Here is a 19,861-nt window from a genome sequence, read left to right as displayed (position 1 = left end):
AGTTAATAATCCATCAGTGATTAGTTAGGCCATGGGTCTATATTGCCTGGGTTGAGACTGTGAAAACCCTCTAATAAATTCGTTTGACCACTTATAAATGTGGGGAACATTTCGAGTGCCATGAAGTTTGCTACAGTGAACTAGCCAAATCTGATCATAACATTACTCCAGAAATGAGGGCCCATAGAAAGAGCAGTAAATACTCAATGACTGGGCGGCAGAGAGATAGGCACTGGAAGTGAGACATGCGGGTTTCCGGTGCGGGCGGGGTTAAAAACTGTATACGTATACATTTGCACTGCTTTTATTCTCCTTCAGTAAATCGGTAGCAAAAGAGCTGTATGATTTTCGGCGAAAGGATAGAATAACCAACTTAAAAAAAAAAAATTCTGACAGATTCTGTAGTCCACTTTGAAAGATGGTTGCCAAACAGCGAATTCGCATGGCTAACGAGAAACATAGCAAGAACATCACGTTAAGAGGCAATGTAGCCAAATCCACGGTAAGATAGATTCCCCTTTTCTCCAGTGTCCCGGTACTACCTACTGTAGCTAGCCATGTATTCAAATCCCTTCAAAAGATCCACAATGATTTGGGAACTAGGGTTATGTATTAGGATTTGGTGCCCAGCTAGCGAACTCACTTTTCACGATCACCTGTGTACACCTTGTAAACCAAGTTTACAGCATATGCTACGTACCCAGACGCTAGTTAGCTAGAGCTAGCTAAGTTAAGTGAATCTATTCCAGGCGGTTCGTCATGTGGTCTACACTCCAGTGCAGTTCTGTTTATTAATGTTAGATATCTAAGTTTTGATTGTATAAAACTGTAAGCGTACACATTTAGCAAACCCCAACTGTTCGCAGAGAAACGCTACGGACGACAAGGTAGCGGTTGGGCCGTGGCTGCTGGCGCTGTTCATCTTCGTGGTGTGCGGATCAGGTGAGACTCCACTTTAGATCACAGTTGGATGTACGGTCCGGTGGCCTCGTTAACATCTCACAAGACTGTCTAGACTCGGGAGCAGTGGTTCTTAACCCTGTCCTAAGGGCACCCCTGCCCTGGATGATTTAGATGTTTCCCTGCACCAACACATCTGATTCAAATAAAGGGGTCGTTATCTAGCTCTGTCGAAGCCTGGTAACGAACATGCATTTGAATCAGGTGTGTTTGAGCCAAGAAACATCTAAAACATGCAGGACAGGGTGAAAACCACTGGTCTAGAGAATACTGAAAGAAATACCACCACAACCCTAACTCGACCTATGCACAAACGAGGTTTGTTCCAGTACACGGCCTTTACACCTGTAACAGCATTGTATCTGTGTTGGTCAGTTAAACCACATCTTGCATCACTAAATGTCTTGTTTGTGCATATGTAGAGTTGTGGTGGTCTGAGTGATATCAGATGCCAGCAGGTGTTCTCTCACAGGTAGCTGATAAGCCCCTCGCTCGGCCTTGTGGCAAATCTTCGTAATCATTTACACAGAAATGCCTCATCAGCATTTTCCACTGTTGCACTGCTCGGTCTTTATAATGACATGTTCCATGCACTGCTTGGTCTTCATTTCCTCTCCTCCATCTCCTCACCCCCGCATCTCCCCTCCTCCTCTCCTCACCCCCTCTTCCCCTCACCCCCTCATCTCCTCTCCTCCATCTCCTCACCCCCGCATCTCGCCTCCTACATCTCCTCACCCCCTCATCTCCTCACCACCTCATCCCTTCACCCGCTCATCTCCTCTCCTACGTCTCCTCTTCATCTCAGTCTCCTCTTCTCCTTCCTTGTTTACTTCAGCTGTCTGTATTCAACTGGAAGTTGCTATGACCAGGGTTAACCCTAACCCTGACCAGTCAAGTGCCTATTGGTGTGGAGGTGTCACAAGACTGCTGGTCTTGTCTGCCTGGCAGGAGAGGGCCAGCTGACCAGCATAGTCAGGGACACGTGTGTGTGTGTGTTGGCTCACCCTGCTTGGCTCTGAGGGGCACAGGGTGTGTGTTCTAGGAGTGGTGCCTGTGCTCTGTTTATCTGTGTGTATGTGAGAGAGAGAGTGCAGGGTGACTGGTTCAACTTGTACTAAACATGTGAATTTGTCTCTCTTCCTCCTTGTCCCCTCTCCCTCCCTCCTCCTCCCTCCCCCCCTCTTCTGCCCTCTCCCTCCCTCCCCCCCCCTTCTGCCCTCTCCCTCCCTCCCCCCTCTTCTGCCCTCTCCCTCCTTCCACTTGTCCCCCCCCTTCTCTAGCTATTTTCCAGATCATCCAGAGTATCCGCATGGGGATGTAGGACAACAGCGATGACATCACTACTGTGTTCATTCCACTCAGTATCCCCCCACCCCCGATGGTCCACCCCCTGAACCCTGTTCCTGACAGAACCCCAGTTCCACCCCCTGAACCCTGTTCCTAACAGAACCCCAGTTCCACCCCCTGAACCCTGTTCCTGACAGAACCCCAGCTCCACCCCTTGAACCCTGTTCCCAACAGAACCCCAGCTCCACCCCCTGAACCCTGTTCCTGACAGAACCCCAGTTCCACCCGGTGAACCCTGTTCCTGACAGAACCCCAGTTCCACCCCCTGAACCATGTTCCCAACAGAACCCCAGCTCCACCTCGCCCTGCCACCTCCAAGTCTTATCAGCAGAGTGTTGTGAAGTCTACCAGTCAGAGGACCAGCTACTGTCTTGCACTTTCACTGACTTCTTCTCCTTCATTTGTTTATTTGAAACATTTCTTTCATTTTTTTTTTGTTCATTGAAAATGTTCTTTCAATGGATTTTCTTTTGTTAGCTAGCTCTGAATCTTCCAAGCCATTCCGTCTAGGTGCCTTAGTTCAAGAACTAACCAGGCCATGCCAAACCAGGCCAGACCAGACCATGCCTAGCTTCTCTTACAGCTGATGCTCGGTGACAACCTTGGCACAGCTGCCATCTTGAAACCATTCCCTTACTGGTGGAGAAGTCCCAGCTCTCTACTGCTGTGTTGTAATGACCTACTCTAATCTAGTCACTGTGTTGTAATGACCTACTCTAATCTAGTCACTGTGCTGTAATGACCTACTCTAATCTAGTCACTGTACTGTCAGACAGAACGAACAATGTGTCTTACTTAATTTGGTTTGCGGGCCCAGTTTTTCTGTTGAGTTTTTCTTCAGGTTTAGGTGGTACAGGGTTAGACGGCTCTAACAGGTCACAGGTCCTTTAGTTGCCAACGATTCAACATCGGACTCCAGTACAATGTTAAGATTTCTACATTTCTCCGCTTTATACTTCTGTGATTATTTAATGCTGCCTTCAAATCTTTTCTTATATGTCTTATTTCTACAGTCAATCAGACTGCTTCATAGATATAGCAGATCTAAACTCAAGCTGGGAAATATGTTTTGAAATGTTAAATATTCCAGAAAGATGATTATGGAATCATCCCTTTAGAGATGCCTGTGTGATGGAGTCTTGGACAGCTGCATTGGCCTCCAGGGACACATGAAGTTATGTCTCACCAACAATGTGGAGATGGGTTAATATGTAAATAAATGACAGATTGATGTGTTGTGCATAACAATCTGCGTTTGCTGGCAGTGACTGACGAGGGAAATTTAATAAAAACGTGATTGATGACAAACCTGCCTGTACTGACTATTGTTTTGTTTACTTCAGAGTAGGCTATACTACAACCACAAGGACGTACCTTTTTATGTATTAAACTTGTCTTTTCGTTTTATTTATTATTCTGTGGCTTCAAAATAATTTTTCCATCAAGCAAAAATACACCAGAATTGTCGCAAGGGGGCAGCACGGGTTTTATCCTTAAGGAACCGGAATGTACTTTCTGACAGCCACGTAATTTCGTAGAAGAGTGGGTGTTGTAGTTCACGGAGGGCAGTAAGCTAGTCTGACTACCGGAGACTCGAACCGCTGCTTTAGATTCGAGGATAAACCAGCGGCTCAATAATTCTCCAAGAAACACCGATCCTTTCGTTAGTTATTTAAATCGATTGTCGGTGCTGGTGAGTTAACTAACTAGCCTATCTAGCTAACATCTTGCCAACCAACATGTCACATTTCGCGTATTTGTAGTTGGAAGTTGAACAATCTAACGTTAGTTAGCTAACCCTAGCTAGCTACGGTACGGTCGTTTTCATTCAGACAGAGGTGTTGCAATTACATGTAATTTTTAAGTAATGTCATTAGTTTCACTAAACATCCAGGTAGCTAGCTACTTGGAGACACTGTAAAGTCTTTAAAGTCAGCTATCCCGTCGTTGAGTTGTGGTTACCGCTGGTTTACGTAGGACGCCCGGTGAAGCTTTAATAACTAACCCTGGGACAGACCTGCTAGCCGGGGCCAAATAACCCGACAGCTGCTCGGCCAGATCACTGTCAGCTAAACTAAACTACGTGTCGATAAGAACGGAATCTCCCGATCCTTTCATTTCCTTCTGGTGATGGACTCAGGGTAAGGTTGAATGTGGATGGTGTTGTTAACAGAGTAAAGCAAGTCACCAGCCCACCAACCACTTTCAGTCCTCAATTTCCCTTTCAGAGGCCAGATCGCATATGACACAGCAGGGATGATTGTGTGTGTGTGTGTGTGTGTGTGAGAGAGAGAGTGTGTGAGAGGTGTTAAAGAGCAACAAGAACAGTGTGTTTCTATCTTCAGATCAGAGGAATGACTTTGCAGTAGCTCGTGTCGCCCTTGCACAATCCCATTATAGCAACCGACCCCGTTACGAACGGATGTAAATCTTACACGCTATGCGCCCCCTTTAAACGGAGCCAAGTGGAGGACGGAGAGAGGGTGGGGGGGGGGGGGGGGGGGGGGGGGAGAGAATGGGTGATGGAGGGTAAAGGGGAGGGGGAGGAAAGAGAAAGGGAGACGGATGACAGGCTTGTTACATAGTGTCAGGAGTGTCAGGTAGCTGGTTGCTCTCCTTGCTCCGATAAACAGAGAAAGGCTAAATAGCAATATTGGAAGTCAGCAGAATGTAACGTCACTTATGGGCTCGGTTTTGACTTTTGCACTGCAGTCAGACCGAACTAGCCGGTATCCCGGGCGGGGGACACCGGGGGACACTCCTAGCGCATAGTGTGTCTGCCGACTGCTTATTAGCTCCGGTATGAACGGAATGGGGCGGGGCCGACGCGGTGTAAACAAGTCAAGAGATCTGTCCCTCTCGGTTGCAGCAGAATGCTAGGTGGACGTGTGTGTGTGTGTGTGTGTGTGTAAAAGGGTTTTAAAAGGCGCTGAATACCTCCCATGTTGAATGTTCCAGACTGTTATGTAATAGTGACAGCCACACCGCCACTTTGTTCCTGCTTCTCTGTGGGAACATGATTAGCAAGGGCGCCACCCCGTGGAGAGAAGCGGAACTGCCGGGAACGCAAACAACCCAACAACATACATTTCACATGTGTATTCAATCTCTGGTGTGTGACCTTTACCCCCTGCAGCAAGATGGAGGCCCACACTTCCAGTCGGCAGCTGTCCAGGAAGAGGAGGAGAGAGGGTTCGAACGGGGAGGCCGAGGAGAGAGACAGAGCTGTTAAAGTCCCAAGATGCACTGTGGTAATGGGGGAGGGGAGAGCAGAGGATCTGGGTTATGTGATGTTCACACCTGTAAAACACGTTACACGTGTGTCTGTGTGTTCAGGGGTTGAAGCTTCCTGCTCCGTTTGCTGATGAGCTGGAGCCGGCAGACTGTAAGCCGTACCAGAGAGTCAGCATGGAGGAGGCCAAGAGAGGCACCCCACGTAAGACACACACACATACAGTACACACACACACACAGTACACACCCTCTGGAGCTGTCAGTCACTGCCATGTCCCGCCCTCTCTCAGCTGATAGGCCGGTGAGGGTGTACGCAGACGGCATCTTCGATGTGTTCCACTCCGGCCACGCCCGTGCCCTCATGCAGGCCAAGGGCCTGTTCCCCAACACACACCTCATCGTAGGAGGTAGGGGGGGGGGTGTTTGTGAGTGTGTGTGTGTGTGTTTGTGAGTGTGTGTGTTTGTCAATGTGTGTGAGAGGATGTAAGATGTAAAATTACCCTTTTGTCTGTAATGTACTCATGTAGAAGTCTAATGCTGTAACGATTGAGCTACACTCACCCTTTAACCTTTTCAACCTGTCTGTGTGTGTCTGTATGTGTGTGTCGCCCCCAGTGTGTAGTGACGACCTGACACACCAGTTTAAGGGCTTCACGGTCATGAATGAGGACGAACGCTATGATGCTGTTAGCCACTGTCGCTACATCGACGAGGTGGTGAGGAACGCCCCCTGGACGCTCTCCCCAGAGTTCCTGGCCAAGCACCGGGTAGGAGGGAGAGCTGGAGCAGTGTGATGAACATAGAGAGAGAGAGAGGTGTTGTCGAGGTGTAGGTGTGTGTACCCTGCATGTCTTGAATGCAATGTTGTTCTGTTGACACCCCCCCCCGCCCCTCCTCTCTAGATCGACTTTGTTGCCCATGACGACATTCCATACTCCTCAGCGGGAAGTGACGACGTTTACAAGCACATCAAAGAGGCGGGTGGGTACCATAGCAGCACCCATAGCAACAAGCTCTCCACCCCTGACTCTCTGGTGTGACCCCTGACCTCTGACCTCCAGGCATGTTCGCTCCCACCCAGAGGACAGAGGGCATCTCCACCTCTGACATCATCACACGGATCGTACGAGACTACGATGTGTACGTGAGACGCAACCTGCAGCGTGGGTACACCGCCAAGGAGCTGAACGTCAGCTTCATCAACGTACGCGTCTTCAGCAGCACTATCATCATCAGCATTATCATCATGTTTAACTGACCATGTAATAATGAGGATCTGTCTGTCTGTCCCCACCACAGGAGAAGAAGTACCACCTGCAGGAGCGCGTGGACAAGGTGAAGAGGAAGGTGAAAGATGTTGAGGAGAAGAGCAAGGAGTTTGTCCAGAAGGTGGAGGAGAAGAGCATCGACCTCATTCAGAAGTGGGAGGAGAAATCACGGGAGTTCATCGGCAACTTCCTGCAGATGTTTGGTCCGGAGGGGGCGCTGGTGAGCTCTACTCTGTTCACCTCTGCCACAGTACGAGAAAGAGGGAGAAAGACAATGTTGCAGTTGATTCCTCTTGACATATTATCCTCCCTCCCCCCCTTGCAGAAACACATGTTGAAGGAGGGTCGAGGCCGTATGCTCCAGGCCATCAGCCCCAGGCAGAGCCCAAACAGCAGCCCCACCAGGGAGGAGCGCTCCCCCTCCCCCTCCTTCCGCCTCCCCTTCTTCACCAAGACCTCCCCCCCTCCCTCCCCCCACGTCGCCCGTGGTTACCCCATCAGCGAGGATGACGATGACGAGGACGAAGATTAAAGAGGGAGGGGCTCCTCTCTCTGTCCTAGCCCTCTGTTGCCGGTAGCAACGCCATAGATCCTCCAATCGCAAGCCAGTTTGTTGGATTATGCCTGTAGAGCTCGTCCAATCATGGGCCAGTTGTTTGTTAATAGTGTTCCCCTGATCGCTTTTTGTTGTTCCGTTGTTACCACAGCAACCAGAGCCAGTCGCTTCACATGGATCGCCCTTGATTTTAGTTTGTTTTTTAGTTACGCTTTATTTTTTTGTATGTTTATTTTAACCACTTGTTAAGTTGGGGGGGGGTTTGGGATTTCACTTCCTGTGTTACTTTCTCACTTCCTACATGTTACTTCCTCATTCACACCTGTATGTGATGATCTCACTCACTTCCTGTTAGGTTCTCTGTCACCCAGATGTGTGATGATGTTGTAGAGACTTGTTGAAGCAGGGGATTGTGGGATATGCTGTCTGAGCTCCAGACCCACCCTGGAGGACCACAGCAGCTGTCCAGGGTGGGTGTGTGTGTGTTCGTCCACACGCATGTGTTTGTGAGTGTGTGTGCATGCATGCCTCTGGAGAGACTGTCTAACAGAAGGAGAGACTAACAGGGGGAGAGACTGTCTAAGAGAAGGAGGAGACTGTCTAAGAGGAAGGTTCTCCTGAACCAGAGTCTGTCTGGGTTCAGGGTGCTACAGCTGGGGAGAGAAAGCGAATGTGTGTGTATATATCTGTATGATTTTAACAAAATAGTTAATCTCCGATCGCCTCCTACTAGCCCCTCCTCCCTATGCACTGTGGAGATCTGATAGGACGACAAATTCTAGGAAGAATATTAAAGATGGTATCAGACGTTCACGGGGGCAAATCACGGTTGCTAAAGGACATGCTAGGCTGAGGGCATGGCTTGTCTGTCACCATGGGGCTGTGTTCCTCAGGCAGGGGAGATTCTTCTTTTAAAGCCGGTAATCTTGTAACCATAACGGATGGGATTCCATCCGTTTTTAAATCTCACTGGTCTGATGTTATGGAACATCTGATCAGTTCTTCTGACTTGTGGGAGTTCCAACGGTCTGGATCCAGAAGGAGGACGTCCTGGAGCCTGAATGTTCAGGCCAGACGAATGATGCAAGAAAAAAGAACAAAAAACACAAATGCAACAAAAAATAAAGATGTTAATTACAGTGGGTGTCTGTGTGTCGTGTTCAGTTGCAAAGGATTCTGGGAAGACAGGACGTTCTTCTGCAGGTGCAGGCAGATTAGCAGGTTGCAAGGTCTCAGCACACCTGATTATGTGTTCAGTTAGCAGGGGGTCTGAACCTGGAAACTCTTGATCTGGAGTCAAAGGCTCAAGCATAGAACAGTCAAAGCCAGGGGAAGACTTAGGGACATGATCACATTTTATTGGACAGTACAGTAACCATGGCTGCAAACATGACACATCAGACAACACCATGTGACCACCAGGGGGTGGAGTCACTGCCCAAGTCTGTTCCACCCACTCACACATGGCAGCCAATCAATGATCCTCTTACAGAGTAGCTCAGAGGCAGGAAGTGAGCAACCAGACCAGAGAGGATGATGGAACTTGTAAGCTATGTAGAACTACAGGGTGGAGAGGAGCTCAGAAATACGAGGGGGGGGGGGGGGGGGTGTACAGGACACAGACACACACACCCCTGGTGTTCACAACAGACATCTGAAGTCACTGACACAACATCTCACGTCCTGCATATATCATATATCTGTGCTCTGCTTTTTAAATGTTAATCCCTCTCCCTTAAACATGTAGGAGGAGAGAGGGGGAGAGGGAGGAGGAGAGGGAGGAGGAGAGAGGCAGGAGGAGAGGGAGGAGGAGAGGGAGGGATGTGGGGTGTGGGAGGAGAGAGGGAGGAGGGTGGTCACCAAAGCTAGCAACGTTTTGCAGACAGTGGGCTGGGCCAGTTGGTGGTGAGCAGGGCTTGCAGGTGGGGCTAGCAGCGCGTCTCGTAGATCCCGCTGCGGCCGATGTAGCGGACCCACTTGATGACGTCGTGATCGCTGTAGTTGAGCTTGGACTCAAACACCTTCAGGTAGCGCACCTTCAGACCTGAGGGAGCAAACGGCACCTGGGGGGGGGGGGGGGGGGGGAGTGTGGGTGACAGACAGATACGGAGTGTGTGGTGTGTGTGTGTGTGTGTGGTGTGTGTGCCCACCTCAAAGTTCATGGAGATGGGGGGCCGCGCCCACTTCTTCTTGTCGTTGGTGGGCAGCAGCTCGATCTCAGCACTGATCTGAGACTCCTTCATCCCTGCCATGCGCTTGATCCTGCACACATACAAGGGCACCGTAAATAAATGTGAACCAGCACAAACAGTGAAAGGAGGGTGAGCTCAAGAGAAGGGATAAAAATATAGATAAACCCATAGAGTGGGAAGGGGGAGAGAGAGAGAGAGAGACAAAGGCTCTAACTTCCAGACGATGGCGTTCTCGCTGGCCTTGTACTTGGCCTTGCCCTTCATGCAGATCACCTGGACCCCACTGGTGGTGAGGGGGGTGGGGATACGCACCTGGAGAGGAGAGGGTTAGCAGGACCAACACCACCAGCCCTAGCTAGCTAAGATACAAAACCTAGACCAGCCCCAGCTAGGTTAGGTACAGGACCTAGACCTCCAGCTGGGTCCAGGTGGAGTCCAGCTCACCTCTATCTTCTGGGCAAGCAGCGAGGGTTTGAAGTTAGACTTGATGACCACCTTGACCTCCAGCTTGGTGCGGCCCACCTCCCGGACCAGAGGTATCACCCTGAACGGCAGGATGATGTCTTTGGTGGTGCGGTACCTGACACACAAACAATCACACTGTAGCAAAGAAGCTGGGGAACCCAGTAAACACATGTCTGACACTAGCTAGATATGGTAGTGAAACACTAGCAACCAGGTGAGGGGTGAGGGGTCAGGGTGAGGGGGAGGGGTGAGGGGGAGGGGTCAGGGTCAGGGTCAGGGTGAGGGTACTGACCTCATGAGCTCATAGTCCCCGTCAGGGGGGATGAAGCTGATGCTGCGTTCAGAGTCAAACCTGCTGAGTCGCACACACTGATGGAAGGTGCAGTCATCGATGGCTATGGACTGCTTCCCACTGCTGCAAGAGGACAGCTGGTCAGAGACACACACACCTGCTCACACACACACCTGCTCACACACACACACACACACACCTGCTCACACACACACACACCTGCTCACACACACACACACCTGCTCATACACACACAACTGCTCACACACACACACACCTGCTCATCACATTATAACACCCCCCCCCCACAGCAACCTTTTAAAACACAACAATCTACTTAACCACTTCACAACTAACACTGAACACAGAAACACAAACAGTAATCTCTCTACACAACATCAACCACAAAACACCACTCCCTCACACACACAGGGACAGTCTAACCCTACAACCATGTTTCCCCCCCCCCCCCAGGAGGAGCCCATAAGATGCAGGGTGGGGGGGTAGGAGTCAGGTGGGGGGGGATGAGTGGCAGACAAAACAAACATTCACTTATCACAGACGAAAACTCTTCCTGCTGTGACTAAAGATATGTGGAGGCGCTTGATTCATGTTCATAAGCATCCCTGCAGGGCGCATGGTCAGACCTAGATTTGAACTTTGACCTCTCAGGGTCAGCTTGGTGATGCCCATGGGCCTCATCCAGGGGCAGAGCTAGCGAACCAGGGGGTGGAGCTAGCGACCCGGGCCTCCACACATGTTTAGACTGAGTAGCTGGAAGACTAACTGGAGGGAGGAATACCGTACCTTCCCCCTAACTCACTGAAGACCAGAGAGAGAGAGGCAGAAATGAGAGGAAGCAAACAGAAGAAGGGAGTGAGTGTGGAGAACAGACAGAACCCTAACCCAGGACAGACAGAACCCTAACCCAGAACAGACAGAACCCTAACCCAGAACAGACAGAACCCTAACCCAGGACAGACAGAACCCTAGCCCAGAACAGACAGAACCCTAACCCAGGACAGACAGAACCCTAACCCAGGACAGACAGAACCCTAGCCCAGAACAGACAGAACCCTAACCCAGGACAGACAGAACCCTAACCCAGGACAGACAGAACCCTAATCCGGGACAGACAGAACCCTAACCCTGGCCAGACAGAACCCTAACCCAGGACAGACAGAACCCTAAACTAGGACAGACAGAACCCTAACCCAGGACAGACAGAACCCTAATCCGGGACAGACAGAACCCTAACCCTGGCCAGACAGAACCCTAACCCAGGACAGACAGAACCCTAAACTAGGACAGACAGAACCCTAACCGGGGACAGATGAGCCACACGCTCTTCGGCTGACTCTCTAAAACTAACCACTAAAGTCACAATGCTGACGGGCTGACAAGTCCATCCAGGTGTCTCCACACGTGACCAGGGCAACGGATCTGGCCCATAATAGGCCGTCAGGCGTCCTGCTCCATCCCCATTGGCCCCCAGAGCCGTCACTCACCTCTTCCCAGCCTCGTCGGTGACCCCGCCCTTGCCCTGCTTGTCGATGACGATCTTGTCGTTCATGCCGAACTTGCACTCTGGCATCCCACTCAGGTAACTCTTCATCACCACGCGGCCCGACACGTGGGCGCTCAGCACCTGACCTGCAGGGGGCAGGGTCAGGGGGCAGGGGTCGCCAGGTCACCCCACGCTTCATGTTGTTCATTAAGAACATGCTTATCTCCAAAGCCACATGAGCAGAAGCTCCAGGAAGGTGTTTGTGCTCTGAGTCATGTCTGGCTCTCCTGATCAATGTGTTAGTAGTTTATTAGTAATGTAATATTATCAATGTATAATTCATGTATTATTACTGTTTTAATGTATTTTCAGTGTTGCATCACTGTATTTTTACAGTATTACTGTTTTATGAATGGTTTATTACTCTGTTGTCATTGTATAATCACTATTATCACTGTCGTGGAGTGTTTCCTCAACTCGCATGTACATTTAACTAGATAGCTAACATTATTACTGCATTATTACTTACTAAGGAATTATTGGCTGGATCTGATGTTAGTTTCCTCCAGGATCACAAATGACTTATTGAGAGACTTGTTGCTCTTGTTGGTTAGTTGTAACTGATAAATTATTTTACTCGCTGCTAAATATATAATCGTTGCTTGCTTTCCTACAGGTACAGTCTATGGGTAGGTCTACACTCTTGCACTTCATGCAGGTGCATGTTGTTTAATCGTAACTTGTTTAACTACATGCTCTGATGGTTCTTCCCTTTGGGACTTATTTGGTTTCACAAAGTATGCTTCATGTTTGGCTCCCCTCGTTGTTATGATCAGTGACCTCTGCACTTTATAAAGCTCACTCTTGGAAGTAGCTTTGGATAAAAGCGTCTGCTAAATGAATAAATGTAATGTAAATGTATTACTGCTTTATTACGGCGTTGTTGCTGCGTTATTACTGCGTTGTTACTGCGTTATTACTGCGTTGTTACTGCGTTGTTACTGCGTTATTACTGCGTTATTACTGCGTTGTTACTGCGTTGTTACTGCGTTAGTACTGCGTTTCCTGCTCACCCTGGGGAGACATCAGCAGGTTGACGCTCTCCAGCACGTCCAGGAAGAGCTCGTTGCGGCGGTACTTGATGCCCTCTCGCCTCCAGCCGATCTGCCCAGTCACCTGGCTGGTGATCTGGGACTGTTCCTCCTTGGTCTGGTGCTGCGGGGGAGGAGGGGGGGGGAGGGGGGGGTGAACAGCTGTACCTACCTACATCACACACATACACCAGGAACAACACCTCCCTATGTAAGATGTATACACCTGGAATAACCAGTCATGTTCCCCTTTAGCATGTATATAACACTTCCATGGGTAGAGAGAGAGGTAGAGAGAGGGGTAGAGAGAGGTAGAGAGAGGTAGAGAGAGAGGTAGAGAGGGGTAGAGAGAGGTGTAGAGAGAGGGGTAGAGAGAGGGGTAGAGAGGTAGAGAGAGGTAGAGAGAGGGGTAGAGAGAGGGGTAGAGAGAGAGGTAGAGAGAGGTAGAGAGAGGGGTAGAGAGAGGTAGAAAGAGGGGTAGAGAGAAGTAGAGAGAGGGGTGTACCTGGCCCTTGATGCCTTGTTGGGTTATGAAGGTTTTTAGAGCTCCTGTCTCTGAGTTCTGGGGATAACCAAAGTCCAGGATCTCTGTACACACACACACACACACAGACACACACACACACACGCACACACACACATTAAGGCCAATAACCCTCCAGCAGTAGTGACCCTAACACATTTTCCCAACAAAACACAACTCATCATAAAACACACAAAAACAGATTTAATCAATAAATACAAATGGTTTCAAATGTTTGCCATCCTCATCCCAGTTACCGTCCAGCAGCTCGTAGATGAGGACAAAGTTGTTCTTGATGTTCTCCTCGCTGATCTTCCCAAAGTAGGCAGCCATGACATCACACATCTTGTAGAGGAACTCAAACACCATGGCAGCATTGACGTTCTGCTTGGTGACGGCGGCCAGCCAGATGTTGGAGCGCTTGACGTGGAAAAAGGAGGTGCGGGCGATGTTGGAGACCGGGGAGCGCACCTGCTGCCGGGCGTGGATCACGTTCACACGGAACGCATCCACCGCGTTACGCCTGGGGGAGAGGTGGATACAGATACAGGTGTATAGATATAGAGAAGTATAGAGATAGAGATGTAAAGAGATAGAGATGTATAGAGATAGAAAGTATAGAGATAGAGATGTATAGAGATATATATGTATAGAGATACAGATGTATAGAGATAGAGATGTATAGAGATAGAGATGTATAGAGATATATATGTATAGAGATAGAAAAGTATAGAGATAGAGAAGTATAGAGATATAGATGTATTGAAATGTAGATGTAGATGTATAGAGATAGACATGTATAGAGATAGACATGTATAGAGATAGACATGTATAGATATAGAGAAGTATAGATATAGAGAAGTATAGAGATAGAGATGTATAGATATAGAGATGTATAGAGATATAGATGTATAGAGATAGAGATGTATAGATATAGAGAAGTATAGAGATATAGATATAGAGATGTATAGAGATAGAGATGTAGAAGGATTAAGAGATGGTTACAGTGCGAGGGAGAGATGAGTAGAGAGATGGGTGGATAGAGATTGAAGAAGAGGAGAGAGATTGTTAGACATGGTCAGGTCTGGTGTGTTCACCACCACTAGAGGGCACTGTCCCCTACAACACTAGCACTGTTAACTAGCAGTGAAGCAGAACGTCATCTTAGGTGCGTTCACACTACAGCGGAGCGGGCGGCGCGGGGCGTCGGCTTCCAAGTCATTTTCAATTAAACCAGGCGTTGACGCTCACGTAGGGCATTGTGGGAAGGCGAGCGGGGCGTTGAAAATTGGATTTTCTCAACTTTATGTAAATTAGGAGCATGAAAACGCTAGCGTTGGCCAATCGGGTTGGTTTCTTGTAACGTAGCAACTGTTGGTCATGGTAAACATTTCTAGGTTTGACAATTTCAAGATGGAAGAGCAACTCATCGTGTCTTCATACCCAGTATTGTATGATACGTCTATGTTCAATTACAGAGACGCTAACAAAAAAAAGGATGCCTGGCGCAGGGTTGCTGAGGTTGTCGTGTCCCTGGTGTGTATTTTGTACTTTAATTCAGTTTCGTCACATTACGTAACTTTCTTCTGTGCTAGCTGCATAGTCTAGCTAGCTCACTCGGCACATGAGTGACATCCAATGTTGGAATGCTGGCTGGCAGCCACTCACTAGCCATACAGTAAATGTGTAGTGGCTAGTCATAATCTAGCGATTGGTTTGCAGAGATTTCGAGTAATATAATAAAAGGTTACATTTAGTCATTTAGCACACGCTCTTATCCACACACTTAGTACACATGTCAAAGTTTATGTTTGACATCTTTCTTTCCAGTCGATGTATGCAAAAAGAAATGGAAGACTTTGAGGGACGGATAAAAAAAGAAAAAAAATAGAGAGAAAGAGCGGTGTACTATAAATGTGAACTATAAATACAAATACTTTATAATAATAAAGTCAAAATAATTTAATCTTTCACTCCGCCTAAAAAAGTGTGGAAAAAGATAACCTATTGTGTGTGCAGTAGATAAGATCATGTAGAAAGCATATCGGATTTTTGCTTAATGTGTGTAAAAGTCGTATTTTGACTGCACACTTTGCAATGACATCATACGAACTACAACAGTGACCTGAGAGAACTACAGCTCTGAATGAATCTGTCTGACACCCCCCCGAGCGTGGTGCACTGTGGGAAGGCAAGCGGTGTAGAGCGGTAAAAAAACGCTGCAGTGTGAACACACCGTTAAAGCTGAGTTATTCAATGAATAACTGATTGATGTATTCAATGAAGATTCAATGAAGATTTGATAAAAATCCCCTAGTTCTCCTCTTCAAGATGGTATAAACAGTTAAGGTGTATGATTTTATATGAAAATCCATAAAATATGAATATTAATATGCATATCATATTTCAACAGCATATGGAATGTTCGGAATTTTGTATTAGGCAGTAAAGGGTTAAACAGTATGACTAACAGCTGGGCAGCAGACTGCCTGTGTAGAAGCCTAACTTGTTCCAGCAGGTGAATGTAGAACCAGAACCAGCTGCTAGCTACAAATACCAGGAAGGAAGGAAGGAAGGAAGGAAGGAAGGAAGGAAGGAAGGAAGGAAGGAAGGAAGGAAGGCAGGAAGGCAGGAAGGAAGGAAGGAAGGAAGGAAGGCAGGAAGGAAGGGAGGGGTCCTTCAGGCTGGTAGCAGGCTGCAGCTCAAGACTGAGGAGGGGTTAGGCTGAGTTGGTGGGACTGGTTATAACTGGTTCTGAGGCCTGGTTATAACTGGTTCTGAGGACTGGTTTATTCACTGCGATGTCAGGTGACATGCTCAGAGGGGGCATCAGGAAGGAACCTGTTGTGAGGTCAAAGGTCATGCAATTCAGAGCCTCTGATTGGTTGCCATGGGTTGAGTGGGCGGAGTCATGCTTGATATGTTGGCATGTCTCTTACCTATTCCTACATAGGCCAGGATGGAGAGATGGGAGGAGGAGGAGAGAAGGACCGAGAGAAGAAGAGGGATGTAAAAAGGAGGAGAGGAAAGAGACAAAAATGAACAGACATTTTTGTGCATGTCAATACACACAGGGAGAGAGATCAGCGCAGAGAGAGAGACAGAGAGGGAAACAGAGAGAGAGACAGAGCGAGGGAAACAGAGAGAGAGACAGAGAGAGGGAAACAGAGAGAGAGACAGAGCGAGGGAAACAGAGAGAGAGACAGAGAGAGGGAAACAGAGAGAGAGACAGAGAGAGAGACAGAGAGAGAGACAGAGAGAGGGAAACAGAGAGAGAGACAGAGAGAGAGACAGAGAGAGGGAAACAGAGAGAGAGACAGAGAGAGAGACAGAGAGAGGGAAACGGAGAGAGAGACGCGTGATGTAGGAGCCACGACGGTTGCTAGGCTAGTGGAGATGCAGTATGAGGAGTGGAACTACTGTAAACCGTCTGCAAAGGGGAACCCAGTGACCAGCCTGCCTGGCAGGTACCACAGGAGACAAGCACCTTTTCAACACGTCGCATCGTCACGGAGACGTGCGTGTGAGCCGAGCGTTCACACTCGGACGCTCGCACATTGAGCTCCTCTCAGTATGTAATGCAGACCCACTGGTCCATAGGGACAACACACAGCCAACATACACTGCATGGACTACAGGGGGAACACAGTATTAGACATGAATATTATGGGTGTCTTTGTGTGTTCTGTTGTGTGTGTCTGTTCTGTGTGTGTGTGTGTGTGTGTGTGTGTGTGTGTGTGTGTGTGTGTGTGTGTGTGTGTGTGTGTGTGTGTGTGTGTGTGTGTGTGTGTGTGTGTGTGCGCATCTCACCCTATGTCATTGCGGTAGACGCGGGAGATCAGCACCTCTCCCTTGTGGTTGTAGATGAACAGTCCTCCGATCATCGTTGCTGTCCCTCAGTCCTCACTGGCCATGGTGAACACTCCCACCTGGAGGAGGAGAGGTACGGTAAGGGAGGGAGGGAGAGGAGGATTATGGGTGGGAGGGGAGATGTACAGAGCAAAAGGGAGGATAAGGGAGAGGTAGATGTGTACGCTGCTCTTCATGCACACACTTCCTCCACTGTGGTGGTTCAGTCAACACACACAAGCACATGTTCTCTCAATCCACCCCACACACAGGTATCCACCCCACACACAGGTATCCACCCCACACACAGGTCTCCACCCCACACACAGGTATCCACCCCACACACAGGTATCCACCCCACACGGGTATCCACCCCACACCACCCCACACGGGTATCCACCCCACACCACCCCACACGGGTATCCACCCCACACCCCCCACACACAGGTATCCACCCCACACCACCCCACACACAGGTATCCACCCCACACAGGTATCCACCCCACACCCCACACACAGGTATCCACCCCACACCACCCCACACACAGGTAACCACCCCACACCCCCACACACAGGTAACCACCCCACACCCCCACACACAGGTAACCACCCCACACCACCCACACACAGGTAACCACCCCACACCACCCACACACAGGTAACCACCCCACACCACCCACACACAGGTAACCACCCCACACCCCACACACAGGTAACCACCCCACACCCCCACACAGGTAACCACCCCACACCACCCACACAGGTAACCACCCCACACCACCCACACACAGGTAACCACCCCACACCACACACAGGTCTCCACCCCACACCACCCACACAGGTATCCACCCTGTGATTTAGCTCCCTCTAAAAGGTTCTCATGTTGAGCAGGAATGGACCACTACCTGAGAAGTCAGAACATTCTGGAATCATGTTCATCCCAACTACATACATAGTAGTATCTTATCTGGAGCCTCAACATTTGGCTTACAGTGTAGCTTTATGTTCTGGGATGAAACTGTCTTTCACGTGGATGCAGAGAGCAAATATTTGCCTGTTTAGAGACGTGATGTTCGTGCTGCCCAGGGTGGAAGTGGGACCGTTTCCACAACAGCAACAGTTCAGCCCAGGCGCCGTGGACATCAGCTACGTTTAGACACGACATACTAAGCGGATCAGCGCGATCTTATCCGTTCCACGAGGAGAGACTCGGATCTTTCCCATGTTCAAAACAAGCTGTATCGTAGCCAGATATAGCTAAGCGCTTTATTCGTTCTTTTATTGGCCCAAGATGTCTGCCACACGTTTTCCGGAAACATGAACTAGCTAGCTAGCTACTATACTTAGCTAGATTCTGAGCCATCAGGTTAGGGTTAGGGTTATCTCTGAACGTTTAATCAGTTTCCATCCTTCCTTGTCTGTACGTTGTTGGCTATGCACATTGTATGTAGCTTGCTAGTTAGCTGATACATATGCTTACTTGGCCTTCAACCTAGGATGAATGAGACCCTGCTACTCAGCTAGCTTGCTAGGCGATCAACCAGTCAGGAGTTAGTGCTAATAAGGTAGCTAAAGTAACGGGAGCTATAGGATGCAGTAGCGGGCTGAGACTATATACCATGGAATGAAGACACTACACGTTTAATAATGAAACGCGTATTAGCTAGCACTAAGTGTGGCATTGTTCCACAATTGGTACAACTGGTTGCATCACTCAAATATAACTGAGTCTACATCTTGCAATACCAAATTATGTTTAAATTCTAGATATATTTTAGGCATTCCCCAGTCCTACATTTTACAGCAAGTACACTAGGCCGACCGAGGACATAGCTATACAGCTAGCTACCATCCAAGCTCTTCACAGGCACAAATAAACGGATCTTTTTATGTTGGCCAACAACCTACGATCACCTTTCTAGCTATGTAACTGATATTATACATTTCAAATACGATTAGCTCAGCTTACCGAGTTCTCTCACGCCAATAATGGCTTCCCTTTTTTGGTTTAGAGTTAAGTAATGAGGTCAATGAATTCCTGGTTCACAAACCCGATAACTTCACGGTCCTCCTCTCCTCCAAACTATCAGCTGACCTGGAGCTGGTGGCGACGTTTACGGTCAAACCGGGAAAAGGCGCGGCTGGGCTGTGTTAACGCCTGGGCAGCGCCCTATTTGTGTTGCTACAACGTTTCCATTGAAAAGGTAGGTGAAGATGACACAAATATTTGGAAATACAGGGGAGCTCTATTAAACACCTTTATCAGCTTTGTTTGGCACCAAATCGTACAGTTGTCTGCGTTTGTCCGGTTCATGTTTGTTGGCTGCCGTTGGATCCATGGCTGTTTCTCTTCTATGGTATTTTAACTAACTACCCACAGGAAGCTTCCTGAAGTTGCCATTGTAGATGCAGCAACAAGCAAGCTTAAAACTATTTGCGGCACTGGGAAGTTTAGGTAAGATATTTGAGTGGGTCAGTGAGTTGGAGAGGTGATAAACTACAGAGATAACTGTTGGACCCCCCCCCCCCCCCCTCTCCACAAACATTCTCTCTTACACACACACACACACACACACA

The 19,861-nt window shown here is 48.7% G+C and overlaps 3 protein-coding genes across 6 annotated transcripts; 2 read left to right on the top strand and 1 right to left on the bottom strand.

Annotated features, from left to right (window-relative positions):
• The first annotated feature begins 253 nt into the window (after positions 1 to 253).
• LOC124473124 (stress-associated endoplasmic reticulum protein 1-like) lies at positions 254 to 3,619 on the top strand. Its single transcript, XM_047028398.1, has 3 exons — positions 254 to 502; positions 867 to 942; positions 2,241 to 3,619. The coding sequence occupies exons 1-3, from the start codon at positions 419 to 421 to the stop codon at positions 2,279 to 2,281; spliced, it is 201 nt and encodes a 66-aa protein (XP_046884354.1). The 5' UTR covers positions 254 to 418; the 3' UTR covers positions 2,282 to 3,619.
• A 226-nt stretch (positions 3,620 to 3,845) lies between these two features.
• On the top strand, positions 3,846 to 8,504 carry pcyt1aa (phosphate cytidylyltransferase 1A, choline a). 2 transcript variants are annotated; one of them, XM_047027337.1, is made up of 9 exons: positions 3,846 to 4,000; positions 5,444 to 5,558; positions 5,644 to 5,743; positions 5,832 to 5,948; positions 6,157 to 6,308; positions 6,444 to 6,522; positions 6,603 to 6,745; positions 6,841 to 7,029; positions 7,135 to 8,504. In XM_047027337.1, the coding sequence occupies exons 2-9, from the start codon at positions 5,448 to 5,450 to the stop codon at positions 7,339 to 7,341; spliced, it is 1,098 nt and encodes a 365-aa protein (XP_046883293.1). In that variant the 5' UTR covers positions 3,846 to 4,000; positions 5,444 to 5,447; the 3' UTR covers positions 7,342 to 8,504. The 2 variants fall into 2 exon arrangements, with proteins under 2 accessions (XP_046883293.1, XP_046883294.1); XM_047027338.1 differs by lacking the exon at positions 3,846 to 4,000 and adding an exon at positions 4,806 to 5,107.
• A 198-nt stretch (positions 8,505 to 8,702) lies between these two features.
• LOC124472478 (AP-2 complex subunit mu-A-like) lies at positions 8,703 to 19,623 on the bottom strand. 3 transcript variants are annotated; one of them, XM_047027335.1, is made up of 12 exons: positions 19,542 to 19,623; positions 17,246 to 17,364; positions 13,693 to 13,958; positions 13,418 to 13,500; positions 12,895 to 13,036; positions 11,823 to 11,967; positions 11,122 to 11,136; positions 10,315 to 10,437; positions 10,002 to 10,137; positions 9,772 to 9,869; positions 9,516 to 9,627; positions 8,703 to 9,428 (listed from the first exon to the last, which is right to left on the bottom strand). In XM_047027335.1, exons 2-12 carry the CDS (start codon positions 17,317 to 17,319, stop codon positions 9,294 to 9,296), a joined length of 1,329 nt encoding a protein of 442 aa, XP_046883291.1. In that variant the 5' UTR covers positions 17,320 to 17,364; positions 19,542 to 19,623; the 3' UTR covers positions 8,703 to 9,293. The 3 variants fall into 3 exon arrangements, with proteins under 3 accessions (XP_046883291.1, XP_046883290.1, XP_046883292.1); XM_047027334.1 differs by lacking the exon at positions 19,542 to 19,623 and adding an exon at positions 19,254 to 19,422; XM_047027336.1 differs by lacking the exons at positions 11,122 to 11,136; positions 19,542 to 19,623 and adding an exon at positions 19,254 to 19,418.
• Positions 19,624 to 19,861: the final 238 nt, after the last annotated feature.

Source organism: Hypomesus transpacificus, chromosome 10, assembly GCF_021917145.1.
Source record: "Hypomesus transpacificus isolate Combined female chromosome 10, fHypTra1, whole genome shotgun sequence".
Taxonomy (NCBI): Eukaryota; Metazoa; Chordata; class Actinopteri; order Osmeriformes; family Osmeridae; genus Hypomesus; species Hypomesus transpacificus.
The sequence above is the reverse complement of the archived record's forward strand: the minus strand, read 5'-3'. Positions and strand labels throughout refer to the sequence as shown.